This window comes from Eptatretus burgeri, chromosome 13, assembly GCF_056783735.1.
Source record: "Eptatretus burgeri isolate ZD-2024b chromosome 13, Ebu_testis_v1, whole genome shotgun sequence".
Lineage (NCBI taxonomy): Eukaryota > Metazoa > Chordata > Myxini > Myxiniformes > Myxinidae > Eptatretus > Eptatretus burgeri.
The window spans coordinates 39,563,613-39,579,120 of record NC_140973.1 but is presented as its reverse complement, the minus strand read 5'-3'; the positions used below and the strand labels follow the sequence as shown (position 1 = coordinate 39,579,120).

Genomic DNA, 15,508 nt, shown 5'->3' with positions numbered 1-15,508 from the left:
ATTTCATTGTCCTGCAGGCAACAGATCTCCAAGCTCCTCAGCAAGCTTTATATCAAGCAAAAAAGTCCACCTTTGTGGTGTTGTCATTCTCACCATCTTAGCTTCAAACTATTTTAAAACTTGGTCCAGAGGAGCCCGTTAATAACAATCACAAGGTACCTGAATCTTCCATTGATCCCAACCTTCATGCCAATAAACCAGTCATCAACCAATGAATGGGAAATCTAGAGAGGACATGGCAATCATCAGTAACAATAACAAAGAATACTCATCATTACCAACATCACCAGTCATTCAAATTAAAGAGTATAAGAGTCGCTCAAAGTTAGTCGAGTAGCTTTGTATTCAAGTGTAATATTTTTTGGTTGTTGTTGTAAAAGATGCCCAAGCAATGATTTAACTTTCTGTTCAAGCTTAACAACAACTCATTAAAATAAAAAAAAACCCTTTTATTTTCTGTATTCAGATGGACCAAAAAAAACCCCACCTGAATACAAAAAATAAAAGGTTTATGGTGTTGGTGAGCAACATAGGGCATGAAGCTAGTGGGAGTTCTCCCTGGGTGTTTCAGTTTACAGCGAACGCAGTGAGCTTCATACTTAACGCGTGCACGTGAGAGAATAGGAAACAACAACAACACAATACCCTGCCAATTGTGAATCCGTGTCGTTGGCTATGACCATTTTGTTTCCGGTTTTTGTCATGGGGAATGATGCATACCGGGAGATAAAGGCATCGTCGGAGACATGAAAGACCCAAATAATATCAGACATGGTGTATATTTCCTCCACTGATTTTAATAAAGATATCTCCCTCATAATCAAAAACAATAATTTTTAATCGTGATTAAATGATCATCCGAATGTATCCGAATGATCATCCGCTGATCCCGAATCCAGGCCGAAGTAACCGGAAATTGCGTATACAGTTGTCAACAAGTTATAGGTAAAGTCAGAAGCGAATGCAAGAAGAATTCTACGTTCGCTTCTCGGCTTTGCCTATTCCATATTATTTGTTCATATATGGAATGCAAGTTGAAATGTGTCTGCTTAAAGATAAATGCATGAGAGGATAAATGCAATGCAGCAAATAGAATAAGTAATGAGGAGAATTGAAATGGCACCTTTGACCACACAAAGGTCCACTCAGCCTTGCTGTGGAGGGAAACGAGTGAAGCACCGTGAGTTAGGCAGGCCGACTGGGCTTGGCCAACTGGAAGACGGGCAGACATGTTGAAGTAGTAGAGATAACCGTTGTCAGGGATCCAACCAGAGGGGACTTTGCCTGAGTCTGTAGATGACAGAAGGTGGGTAAATGCTACTATCTCTTCAAGCAACCCGTGCATAAGTAAAAAGGCATAATGTAAACTTTAAATAAATGAAAATAAAAACGTAGGCAGGTGAAAATGAAATTCAACTTGTCAAGCACCATGGAATAACTGTGCTGCAGTGATCCAATTTGATCCATTTGAACTAAAAAAATTTTTTATTATTTCATTTGGAAGAAAAAAAAGGGGGGGGGGAAGGGATAACCCTTTGTAACCCATTAAAATTACCCTTTAGAACCCATTAGAATTCCCTTTACAACCCTTGAGAACACTTTAGAACTCTTTAGAATTAAACACGTTGGGTTAGAAAGGTTGTTCTTCATTTTTGACGGATGAATGGATGGATGGACGGAAGGACATAGCCTGACATTGAAGCGGTTTCACCACTTAGAAATAATGTATTGGGACAACGATGCAGCTTGCTACATGTGAAAGAACATTTCTCTAAGTTTTATTGACTTTTTTTGTGACGTCACATTTACCGCAAATGGCATCCACACCAGAAAAAGTGCAGTGTGTTGCCTGGTTTATAGAGACCCAAATCGGGTTCAATAAAGCTGAATGACGACATATGAAAGTCAGCCACCATTGAGAAAAACGAATCCTTAATTTTTTATACAAATTGTTCATTCCTTTATTTTGGCAGTGTATAAGCCACAAACTGCTGTCACAATCTCTCCCAAAAATAATAACAAAAAAGAACATGGGTTACACCAATGAAATTGGGACAGTTTTCAGAGGCCTTGGGGAGACACAAAGAACACATAAGGGAGCCCTCATTTAGTTATACCTGTTGTATTTTGTCTTGCTAAATTACCCCTCCTCCTCATATCAATGGAAGGTAAAGATGTGTTGTGAGTTGAGATAGAACTATCCCATTATTCTTTTCCTCATTTGCAAATCTCATTCTCAAACCTCATTCTTAAACTCCATTCTCAAGCACTTCTCAACACTTTACAGACTCAAAGCACATACAACATTCACTCCAAAAAACAACGCAATGAAGCACACAAATCCATCCAGCAACGTGTCAATGTCATACATCGAACACAGTGCTCCCTTTAGCACAGTAGATTCAGGCACAGCAGGGGGATTCAGATAAATGTCCAATGCATTGCCCGGTCCTTTCTACTGCCTCCGAGACATCAAAAGCCTGCTCCCCGTGTTCCTGCAGCCAATGACAAAAACTGGATTACAGAGCTCCAGCCAATCAGAGTAGCTTGATCGCGGAAGGCGAATGTGGGAGAAGATAGGAGCCAGAGCAATAAAATGCCTGGCAGAGTCGAGACAGAGCAGTTTTCGCAGTTCAGAGGTGGTTCTCACAGTGGAGAGAAGTTCAGAGTGTTGGCCAGTTCTCGGAGTTCAGAGTTGGTTTGAGAGTTCAAAGTGAAGTGGTTGATTAATCGAGTGGAGGTGTTGATCGAGTGGAGAATTCAAGAGTTTGACGTAAAGCATTCCAAGCAGCATGCCTGGAGGAGAACACTGAGAAGGCAGCAGAACGAGCACTGAGAACACAGTGGAACGAGCACTGAGAAGGCAGCAGAACAAGCACTGAGAACACAACAGAAAGAGCACGGAGAATACAGTGGATCGAGCACTTAGAATACAGTGGATCGAGCACTGAGAATACAGCGGATCGAGCACTGAGAATACAGCGGATCGAGCACTGAGAATACAGCGGATCGAGTGCTGAGAAGGCAGCAGAACGAGCGCTGAGAAGGCAGCAGAACGAGCACTGAGAACACAACAGAACGAGCACGGAGAATACAGTGGATCGAGCACTGAGAATACAGTGGATCGAGCACTGAGAATACAGCGGAACGAGCACTGAGAAGGCAGCAGAACGAGCACTGAGAACACAACAGAAGGAGCACGGAGAATACAGTGGATCGAGCACTGAGAATACAGTGGATCGAGCACTGAGAATACAGTGGATCGAGCACTGAGAATGCAGAGAAACAAGCATTGAGAAGGCAGCAGAACATGGAGAATACAGTGGATTGAGCACTGAGAATATAGCGGAACGAGTGCTGAGAATACAGTGGAACGAGCACTGAGAATAAAGTGGATCGAGCACTGAGAATACAGTGCATCAAGCACTGAGAATACAGTGGATCGAGCACTGAGAATACAGTGGAACGAGCACTGAGAAGGTAGCGGAACGAGTGCTAAGAATACAGTGGATCAAGCACTGAGAATACAGCGGAACGAGCACTGAGAATGCAGCGGATCAAGCACTGAGAATATAGCGGATCAAGCACTGAGAATACAGTGGAACGAGCACTGAAAAGGTAGCGGAACGAGTGCTGAGAATACAGTGGATCAAGCACTGAGAAGGCAGCAGAACGAGCACTGAGAACACAACAGAACGAGCACGGAGAATACAGTGGACCGAGCACTGAGAATACAGTGGATCGAGCACTGAGAATACAGTGGATCGAGCACCGAGAATACAGTGGATCAAGCACTGAGAAGACAGTGGATCAAGCACTGAGAAGACAGTGGATCGAGCACTGAAAAGGTAGCGGAACGAGTGCTAAGAATACAGTGGATCGAGCACTGAAAAGGTAGCGGAATGAGTGCTAAGAATACAGTGGAACGAGCACTGAAAAGGTAGCGGAACGAGTGCTGAGAATACAGTGGATCAAGCACTGAGAAGGCAGCAGAACGAGCACTGAGAACACAACAGAACGAGCACGGAGAATACAGTGGATCGAGCACTGAGAATACAGTGGATCGAGCACTGAGAATACAGTGGATTGAGCACTGAGAATACAGTGGATCAAGCACTGAGAAGACAGTGGATCAAGCACTGAGAAGACAGTGGATCAAGCACTGAGAAGACAGTGGATCGAGCACTGAGAATACAGTGGATCGAGCACTGAAAAGGTAGCGGAACGAGTGCTGAGAATACAGTGGACCAAGCACTGAGAAGGCAGCAGAACGAGTACTGAGAACACAACAGAACGAGCACGGAGAATACAGTGGACCGAGCACTGAGAATACAGTGGATCGAGCACTGAGAATACAGTGGATCGAGCACTGAGAATACAGTGGATCGAGCACTGAGAATACAGTGGATCGAGCACTGAGAATACAGTGGATTGAGCACTGAGAATACAGTGGATCAAGCACTGAGAAGACAGTGGATCAAGCACTGAGAAGACAGTGGATCGAGCACTGAGAATACAGTGGATCGAGCACTGAAAAGGTAGCGGAACGAGTGCTAAGAATACAGTGGATCAAGCACTGAGAATACAGCGGAACGAGTACTGAGAAGGCAGTGGAACGAGTGCTGAGAATGCAGTGGATCGAGCACTGAGAATACAGCGGAACGAGCACTGAGAAGGCAGCAGAACGAGCACTGAGAACACAACAGAAGGAGCACGGAGAATACAGTGGATCGAGCACTGAGAATACAGTGGATCGAGCACTGAGAATACAGTGGATCGAGCACTGAGAATGCAGAGAAACAAGCATTGAGAAGGCAGCAGAACATGGAGAATACAGTGGATTGAGCACTGAGAATATAGCGGAACGAGTGCTGAGAATACAGTGAAACGAGCACTGAGAATAAAGTGGATCGAGCACTGAGAATACAGTGCATCAAGCACTGAGAATACAGTGGATCGAGCACTGAGAATACAGTGGAACGAGCACTGAGAAGGTAGCGGAACGAGTGCTAAGAATACAGTGGATCAAGCACTGAGAATACAGCGGAACGAGCACTGAGAATGCAGCGGATCAAGCACTGAGAATATAGCGGATCAAGCACTGAGAATACAGTGGAACGAGCACTGAAAAGGTAGCGGAACGAGTGCTGAGAATACAGTGGATCAAGCACTGAGAAGGCAGCAGAACGAGCACTGAGAACACAACAGAACGAGCACGGAGAATACAGTGGACCGAGCACTGAGAATACAGTGGATCGAGCACTGAGAAGACAGTGGATCAAGCACTGAGAAGACAGTGGATCAAGCACTGAGAAGACAGTGGATCGAGCACTGAAAAGGTAGCGGAACGAGTGCTAAGAATACAGTGGATCGAGCACTGAAAAGGTAGCGGAATGAGTGCTAAGAATACAGTGGAACGAGCACTGAAAAGGTAGCGGAACGAGTGCTGAGAATACAGTGGATCAAGCACTGAGAAGGCAGCAGAACGAGCACTGAGAACACAACAGAACGAGCACGGAGAATACAGTGGATCGAGCACTGAGAATACAGTGGATCGAGCACTGAGAATACAGTGGATTGAGCACTGAGAATACAGTGGATCAAGCACTGAGAAGACAGTGGATCAAGCACTGAGAAGACAGTGGATCAAGCACTGAGAAGACAGTGGATCGAGCACTGAGAATACAGTGGATCGAGCACTGAAAAGGTAGCGGAACGAGTGCTGAGAATACAGTGGATCAAGCACTGAGAAGGCAGCAGAACGAGCACTGAGAACACAACAGAACGAGCACGGAGAATACAGTGGACCGAGCACTGAGAATACAGTGGATCGAGCACTGAGAATACAGTGGATCGAGCACCGAGAATACAGTGGATCAAGCACTGAGAAGACAGTGGATCAAGCACTGAGAAGACAGTGGATCAAGCACTGAGAAGACAGTGGATCGAGCACTGAAAAGGTAGCGGAACGAGTGCTAAGAATACAGTGGATCGAGCACTGAAAAGGTAGCGGAATGAGTGCTAAGAATACAGTGGAACGAGCACTGAAAAGGTAGCGGAACGAGTGCTGAGAATACAGTGGATCAAGCACTGAGAAGGCAGCAGAACGAGCACTGAGAACACAACAGAACGAGCACGGAGAATACAGTGGATCGAGCACTGAGAATACAGTGGATCGAGCACTGAGAATACAGTGGATTGAGCACTGAGAATACAGTGGATCAAGCACTGAGAAGACAGTGGATCGAGCACTGAGAAGACAGTGGATCGAGCACTGAGAATACAGTGGATCGAGCACTGAAAAGGTAGCGGAACGAGTGCTGAGAATACAGTGGATCAAGTACTGAGAAGGCAGCAGAACGAGCACTGAGAACACAACAGAACGAGCACGGAGAATACAGTGGACCGAGCACTGAGAATACAGTGGATCGAGCACTGAGAATACAGTGGATCGAGCACTGAGAATACAGTGGATCGAGCACCGAGAATACAGTGGATCAAGCACTGAGAAGACAGTGGATCAAGCACTGAGAAGACAGTGGATCAAGCACTGAGAAGACAGTGGATCGAGCACTGAAAAGGTAGCGGAACGAGTGCTAAGAATACAGTGGATCAAGCACTGAAAAGGTAGCGGAATGAGTGCTAAGAATACAGTGGAACGAGCACCGAAAAGGTAGCGGAACGAGTGCTGAGAATACAGTGGATCAAGCACTGAGAAGGCAGCAGAACGAGCACTGAGAACACAACAGAACGAGCACGGAGAATACAGTGGATCGAGCACTGAGAATACAGTGGATCGAGCACTGAGAATACAGTGGATTGAGCACTGAGAATACAGTGGATCAAGCACTGAGAAGACAGTGGATCAAGCACTGAGAAGACAGTGGATCGAGCACTGAGAATACAGTGGATCGAGCACTGAAAAGGTAGCGGAACGAGTGCTAAGAATACAGTGGATCAAGCACTGAGAATACAGCGGAACGAGTACTGAGAAGGCAGTGGAACGAGTGCTGAGAATGCAGTGGATCGAGCACTGAGAATACAGTGGATCGAGCACTGAGAAGGTAGCGGAACGAGTGCGAAGAATACAGTGGATCAAGCATTGAGAATACAGCGGAACGAGCACTGAGAATATAGCGGATCAAGCACTGAGAATACAGTGGAACAAGCACTAAGAAGGTAGCGGAATGAGTGCTGAGAATACAGTGGATCAAGCACTGAGAATACGGCGGAACGAGCACTGAGAATACGGCGGAACGAGCACTGAGAATACGGCGGAACGAGCACTGAGAATACAGTGGATCGAGCACTGAGAATACAGTGGATCGAGCACTGAGAACACAGAGGAACGAGCGCTGAGAATGCAGTGGATTGGGAACTGAGAATACAGCAGAACGAGCACTGAGAACACAGAGGAACGAGCGCTGAGAATGCAGTGGATTGGGAACTGAGAATACAGTGGATCGAGCACTGAGAAGGTCGCGGAACGAGTGCTAAGAATACAGTGGATCGAGCACTGAGAATACAGCGGAACGAGCACTGAGAACACAGAGGAACGAGCGCTGAGAATGCAGTGGATTGGGAACTGAGAATACAGTGGATCGAGCACTGAGAATACAGCGGAACGAGCGCTGAGAAGGCAGAGGAACGAGCGCTGAGAAGGCTAAGCAGAATGGGCACTGCAAACACAGCAGAATGAGTGCTGAGAGCGCCAAGTGGAACTGGCGCAGAGATGCAAGCTTCCAGGCATGGTTACCTCCCCCTTTCCGCCGATGCTTACTTCGTTAAAACGAATCACAATCTCTCAAGCATCAAAATAATTGACTCGCCCTGGTTTTGTGTAGTATCAGCAGTGTCCACAACAGTCCTTTCCAGGACTCACTATACTCACCGACATACACCACACATCTCACCTGCACCTCTCACTCACATGCACCACACCCCTTGTTCATTACCACATGAGCTGTCCGGCTCACATAAGGGTGAGAGCTTGGTCAACACCACACACTACCTGCTTCACTTGTCTGTCTAGCAATCTTTCTTATCTCCTTTTCCCAGAATGCCTGAGGCACCTGTGTGTGTGTGTAGAAGTTGTAATAATATGTTTGGCTAAGTTGGCTTACATGTAAGGGGGTAAGAGCCTTCTTTTGTGACACTGTTGGCCTTGAAAATAAGTGCTTTTTGCTAATCCTTCTGAACTACTTTCCAAACTGCCCAATCGGCTATTTCCATTGGTTAGACATCGTGTGTAGTTAGGGTAACGGCATTTTGTGCTGCCATTTGGTTATGGTTAGACATTAGCCAGCGTTCCACTTACAGCATCACTCGCCAATTGTGATTGACAGCAGTGATGGGTGGGGAAGCACAGTCCTGACCTGGAGTGATTAATTTACCGGGAAGATAAAGCGCTGGACCGTACCTAAATGCAGTGTCTTAGATGACGTCTCTGTGGTCGCTTAACAACCCGTTGTGCCACAGAGTTTTCCGCGGCTCGTTGGCTTCAGGGTCATCGGCCATGAAGTGGATACGAGAAGTCCCCTCACGACTCCCGCAGAACCCGTGACATTTATAAGATTATTATGTCAGCTTCAGAAAATGCAGAAAATATAAACATTATAGTTACTAGAGTAAGCTACACTCCTTGGAAATACGAGTTATTGGTTACAAGTACAAGTTACTGTTTAATTACTTCAGTTATTTTCATTGCTGTCTGTACCACCCCAACCCTTCTGAGACCTTTTATTCATTTATCTTCAAATATTCAACCTCATTTGCTTGTCTGAAACTTACTCCTCTTGCGTGTAGTCCTTTTCCTCTCTCTCCATCCTTTCAAAATGGAAAATACCGCCACCTCATCTGAAATCACGACTGTCTGGTGTCTGTTCCACCCCAATTAACTATCATCTTGCAAGTCCACACACTTACTGTTTTGCCCCAACTGTTTTAAATGTGCCACCTCATTTCATTAAAACACTACCTCCAGCTCATTTTGCTTTTGCCTCAGACCCTGCACCAAATAATCTCAATTTTTCAAAGCAAGCAGATCGATCTTTAATAATTAAACGATATACATAAATAAATCCAGTCAAATTAAGAACCTCAAAGTCACTTAAATGATCAAGTTGACATTGAGCTGAGATTTTTTTTCCGGCAATGAGAACACCCAAATGGATTGCAGTTTGAATGAAATCAACACACAAGGCTGATGATGCAGACCATTTCCACCACTTGCCTTCATCTTTCTTCATTGAGATATTGTTCACCTCCTTGCCTGAGAAAAGAGCAGATCTCCATTGATACCAGCATAAAGGAGGAATAACTTGAAAACAACATTTTACATTAAACAAAAAACAATGATAACCTCACTTAGTAAAAGGGGCTGAACTTTTAGCATCAAGTAAAACTTTTTATTTTTCTGAACTGATTAGGTATGATGATGTAGCAGGAAGGGTGTTACGACAAAGTATGGCATTACAATAAATACAGGTCGTCACAAAACGGCCCCCCAATTTGAAGAAAAAAATTAAATACAGTGTATGTATATATATATATATATATATATATATATATATATATATATATATATATATATATATATATAATTCTCGGTGTTGGGGCATTAAAACCAGCCCACTTTGTTGGGTTACCTCTCCACTCCCCCAAAATAACGGGATGGTGTGGTCTCAGTAATCATCGGATTTACGGCCCAGAACTGAGAAAGGGATGGCTGTGAATGCAGAACATTATGTGCACATGTTGAACATGTTTTTCTGGAGTCAAGTGAGAAACGTTCCCGGTGCTTGGTTTCAATAGGACGGAGCAAATGCACATCAGCTCACTTTTCTATGCACTGGTTCAATAATCACTTTCCTGGAAGATTAACTTCCCACTGATCTGGATTTCCTTAGCCTCCAAGATCTCACCTTTCAATTTTTTTTTTCTGTGGGGATCTGTTGAGGAAAACGTTTTCAAAGAGAAGCTAATGAACATTCCTGAACTAAAAGATGCTGTCACGAGGGTTATTTCCAGAGTCTCAAGTGAAACACTTCAGTCTGTAGTCAGAAAATATTCCATAGGTATCTGCAAGTGTGCAGAACGTAGAGAATGACATTTTGAACACTTGTTACAGCCAAACCAAACTATACAAGTTCCTTTATGAGCCATATAAGTTATATGGTCTTACAGGAAAAATAGCAGATATAACTAGAAGGGAACTCGGTAGAGTGCATACCTCCGCCGCGTAAGACTGGATCCACGAAAACATATTAGTCCCAAGACATTTTTGAAATATCATGCTATACAGCACTATATCGAATCAATTCACCAAAATCGAATCAATTCGTCCTTGCAACACACCCAACCTCTCCACCAAGTTTTGTCCGAATCCGTCCACAACTTTTTGAGATATCCTGCTGCATATCGGTGGAGCCCTATCTCTCAATGGTGAAGAATCACTTCAAAAAATTATAGTAGCCAAATCTGGATCATGATCTTCACCAAAATCTAAACAGTTCATCCTTGTCACACACCAAACCTGTCCACAAAATTTCATCCAGATCCATCCCCAACTTTTTGAGATATCCTGCACACAAACAAACACACAGACAAGCAGTCATAGACTGGTACTTACGAAATCGTCAACTTGACCTCTGATCTAATAAAAGCTGTCTCGAGAGAAGGTAGCGACGCAAACCAGAAGTTTACACGATGAATCTGCACCAAACCATCAAAAATTGTAACGTCGACTGAAGCAAAAATCTCCATTTCTCCACGCAATTATTTTATATTATTTTATCAGTCACAAAACCGTAATATTCGGCCATCCACCAACAATCTTTACATAATCTGATGGCTCAGCGAGTCAGGCATGCGACGATAACATTTATTGGGATAAAAATGACTTTTAAACACCATCTTTATCGAAAACACTGTCAGCGCGCACACACAAAACCATACGTGAGTCAACGACTCGTCTGCCCGAGCACACTGCATCACGTGACGGCCCGTGACGCGCGAGTGAAATATTTTTTATACAATTTAAAACGTCTCCAAAACATCCGATTTTTACCAGAATTTCGACAACCGAGTGTTAAGCGTCCTAAGCGATCGCAAAAACCGAAGACAAAATTAAAATCGAAGTTAAAACGAACTCGTAACGTCGAGCGAAGCAAAAATACTCCATTTCTCCACAGGAATTTATGGAATTATGTTTGACCTCACTGTGACCTTGACCTTTCACCGATTTTGACTAAAATCTAAACAGTGCGAGACATCGCCCTCCTGAATCACGTGGTGTAATTTAACATTGGTAGCTTCTTCCATTCTCGAGTTATCATGCCTAAAAACAAACACACAAACACACAAACAGAGGACGGAAGTCATCAATATACTTACGAAATCTAAAGATTTCGTAAGTAACAAGCAGTCATAGACTGGTACTTACGAAATCGTCAACTTGACCTCTGACCTTGTCTAATAAAAGCTGTTTCCAGAGAAGGTAGCGACGCAAACCAGAAGTTTCTACAATGATTCTGTACCAAACCATCAAAAATAGAATGTTTGACCTCACTGTGACCTTGACCTTCGACCGATTTTGACCAAAATATAATCAGCGCTAGCCATCATCCTCCTGAATCACGGGGTGTAATTTGACATTGGTAGGTTCTCCCGTTCTCGAGTTACCGCGGATTAACGTAACATAAAGGTCACACTCGACGCCCCCCCCCCCCAACTCGAAAGGACGCCAGGGCGAGTGCGACGACGTCAGCGCACACACACACAAAACCTTTACGTGACTCAATGACGCGTCTGCTCGAGCGCACTGCACCACGTGACGAGCCGTGACGCGGCGGGTGAAATATTTTTACACAATCTTAAAACGTCTCCAAAACATCCGATTTTTACCAGAATTTGGACAACCGAGTGTTAAGCATCCTAAGCGATCGCAAAAACCGAACACAAAATTAAAATCGAAGTTAAAACGAACTCGTAACATCGACCGAAGCAAAAATACTCCATTTCTCAACAGGAATTTATGGGATTATGTTTGACCTAACTGTGACCTTGACCTTTGACCGATTTTGACCAAAATCTAATCAGCACGAGCCATTACCCTCCTGAATCACCTGGTGTAATTTGACATTGGTAGCTTCTTCCGTTCTCGAGTTATCGTGCTCACAAACAAACACACAAACAGAGGATGGAAGTCATCAATATGGATTTCGTAAGTAACAAGCAGTCATCGACTGGCACTTATGAAATCGTCAACTTGACCTCTGACCTTGTCTAATAAATGCTCTCGAGAGAAGGTAGCGACGCAAACCAGAAGTTTCTACGATGATTCTGTAACAAACCATCAAAAATCGAATGTTTGACCTTACTGTGACCTTGACCTTTGACTGATTTTGACCAAAATATAATCAGCCCTACCCATCAACCTCCTGAATCATGTGGTGTAATTTGACATTGGTAGCTTCTTCTGTTCTCGAGTTATAACTTTTTTGGGATGTTTGACCTCACTGTGACCTTGACCTTTGACCGATTTTGACCAAAATCTAATCAGCACTAGCCATCACCCTCTTGAATCAAGTGGTATAATTTGACATTGGTAGCTTCTTCCGTTCTCGAGTTATCGTGCCTACAAACAAACACAAAGACAGAGGACGGAAGTCATCAATAAACTTACGAAATCTTTAGATTTCGTAAGTTACAAACAAACAGACAGAAAGGGGTGAAAACAGAACCTCCTTCATCTTTGGTGGCAGTGGTAATAAACAATTAAAATGGGGTACATTTTTGTGATTAGTCATGTAAAACGATAAAATGAGTTCAAATATATTTATGGTGTTTGCCGTAATTAAACACATTGATGAAGTCCCTTTGTCTTCCATCAAGCTTCTCGATGATTTGACTTTTGCTTGTACAGAAAACTATGGTAACAGCTTCTCAATGTGTAATAGCCTTCAAAACAGTTAATATTGACAGGGTATCTTTCTTTTGACATTACCTTTGCGGACCTTGCAGACCCAGGGCATCATCGCATCGCAGTGGTGGTCACTCCATTGACCCAACCAGTCGGTGGTCACACAATGCTCCATACCACGGGCATTGTTTGGTTCACCAGGGCGCCAAGTAACAAATCGAACCTGGAATTGTGTTGCACTGAAAGTTAAATCTGTCCCTTTCTACCCCATCTCAAAACAACCTCAACTGATAATTGTCATCCAACATCTACTGTATTCTTAATTCATTCATTCCTGAATTTCCCTTCCTCATCTCCACTCTTCTTCCTTCTCCCCTCTCACTCATCAACTTCAACCATTTAAAATGGCAATTAAAAAAATGTTCAATCTCCTCACACACTTCCTAAAAGCCCTGTCACACCTTGACGATTTAGCCAGCGTATGCCTGACATATGCAAAATTTGGCTAAAACCCTGGCACACGTCAAATACATTATGGGTAAGTTTGTATACGTTAAGAGCACGCTGGCATACGTCGTAGTACGCCGAGATGTTAGACAAATTTTCCTTGCTTGAAATTTTTCGACGTATGCCAGCGTATGACTCACACGTTCCACATAACGCTGGCCATAAGTTGTAGGCACGTGACGTGATCGTCGACACACGTTACTTGTAAGTTAGTCACAAGTCGAAACACGTCGAGGTAATGTTTAGCGTACTCGAAACTTATTTCTAACCTATGAGTAACATGTTGTAGGCACGTTACGCGATCGTTGACACACGTTACTTGTAAGTTACTAATAAGTCGAAACAGGTTGAGGTAATGGTTAGCGTGAGTGTTCCAGACTCCCTGTTTTTATTTTTTTTTTCTTCGGTATGACGGTGATGTTGACACTTCAATTTCTAGTGCGGTTATAATATAATATAATTAATAGGCTGCCGCTCAACGATTTAAATCATAACCACACCAGAAATCGGAAGGAGGAGGAGGAGGAGGAGAAGAAGAAAAAGAAGAAGAAGAAAAAGAAGAAGAAGAAGAAAAAGAAGAAAAAGAAGGAAAAAGAAGAAGAAGAAGAAGGAAAAAAAGAAGAAGAAGAAGGAAAAAAAGAAGAAGAAGAAGGAAAAAAAGAAGAAGAAGAAGGAAAAAAAAGAAGAAGAAGAAGGAAAAAAAGAAGAAGAAGAAGGAAAAAAAGAAGAAGAAGGAAAAAAAGAAGAAGAAGAAGGAAAAAAAGAAGAAGAAGAAGGAAAAAAAGAAGAATAAGAAGGAAAAAAAGAAAAATAAGAAGAAAAAAAAAAAGAATAAGAAGGAAAAAAAGAACAATAAGAAGGAAAAAAAGAAGAATAAGAAGGAAAAAAAGAAGAATAAGAAGGAAAAAAAGAAGAATAAGAAGGAAAAAAAGAAGAATAAGAAGGAAAAAAAAAGAAGAAGAAGGAAAAAAGAAGAAGAAGAAGAAGGAAAAAAAGAAGAAGAAGAAGAAGGAAAAAAGAAGAAGAAGAAGAAGGAAAAAAAGAAGAAGAAGAAGAAGGAAAAAAATAAGAAGAAGAAGAAGGAAAAAAAGAAAAAGAAGAAGGAAAAAAAGAAGAAGAAGAAGGAAAAAAAGAAGAAGAAGAAGGAAAAAAGAAGAAGAAGAAGGAAAAAAGAAGAAGAAGAAGGAAAAAAGAAGAAGAAGAAGAAGAAGGAAAAAAAGAAAAAGAAGAAGAAGAAGGAAAAAAATAAGAAGAAGAAGGAAAAAAATAAGAAGAAGAAGAAGGAAAAAAATAAGAAGAAGAAGAAGGAAAAAAATAAGAAGAAGAAGAAGGAAAAAAATAAGAAGAAGAAGAAGGAAAAAAAGAATAAGAAGAAGGAAAAAAAGAATAAGAAGGAAAAAAAGAAGAAGAAGAAGAAGGAAAAAAGAAGAAGAAGAAGAAGGAAAAAAATAAGAAGAAGAAGAAGGAAAAAAGAAGAAGAAGAAGAAGAAGAAGAAGAAGAAGAAGAAGGAAAAAAATAAGAAGAAGAAGGAAAAAAATAAGAAGAAGAAGGAAAAAAATATTAAAAAAAAGAAAAAAAGAATAAGAAGAAGGAAAAAAGAAGAAGAAGGAAAAAAAGAAGAAGAAGGAAAAAAAGGAAAAGGAAAAAAAGGAAAAGGAAAAAAAGGAAAAGGAAAAAAAGGAAAAGGAAAAAAAGGAAAAGGAAAGAAAGAAAAAGGAAAAAAAGAAAAAGGAAAAAAAGGAAAAGGAAAAAAAGGAAAAGGAAAGAAAGAAAAAGGAAAGAAAGAAAAAGGAAAAAGAAAAAGGAAAAAAAGGAAAAGGAAAAAAGAAAAAGCAAAAAAGAAAAAGGAAAAAAGAAAAAGGAAAAAAGAAAAAGGAAAAAGGAAAAAGAAAAAAAGAAAAAGGAAAAAGGAAAAAGAAAAAAGGAAAAAAGGAAAAAGGAAAAAGGAAAAAAGGAAAAAAGGCGAAGCAGAAGGAGAAGGAAAAGGAAAAGGAAAAGGAAAAGGAAAAGGAAAAGGAAAAGGAAAAGGAAAAGGAAAAGGAAAAGAAAAGGGAGAAGGAGAAGGAGAAGGAGAAGGA

The 15,508-nt window shown here is 42.1% G+C and overlaps 1 protein-coding gene across 1 annotated transcript in view; it reads right to left on the bottom strand.

Moving 5' to 3' along the window:
- The window catches only part of LOC147014269 (macrophage mannose receptor 1-like), a 150,372-nt gene that overhangs the window by 62,954 nt on the left and 71,910 nt on the right, over positions 1-15,508 (bottom strand). Inside the window, exons 15-18 of the mRNA XM_085852082.1 lie at positions 13,007-13,145; positions 9,233-9,271; positions 1,124-1,290; positions 160-224 (exon numbers count right to left, since the gene is read on the bottom strand). Of these exons, the coding sequence (XP_085708208.1) occupies positions 160-224; positions 1,124-1,290; positions 9,233-9,271; positions 13,007-13,145 (410 nt within the window). The remainder of the gene's footprint in view (positions 1-159; positions 225-1,123; positions 1,291-9,232; positions 9,272-13,006; positions 13,146-15,508) is intronic.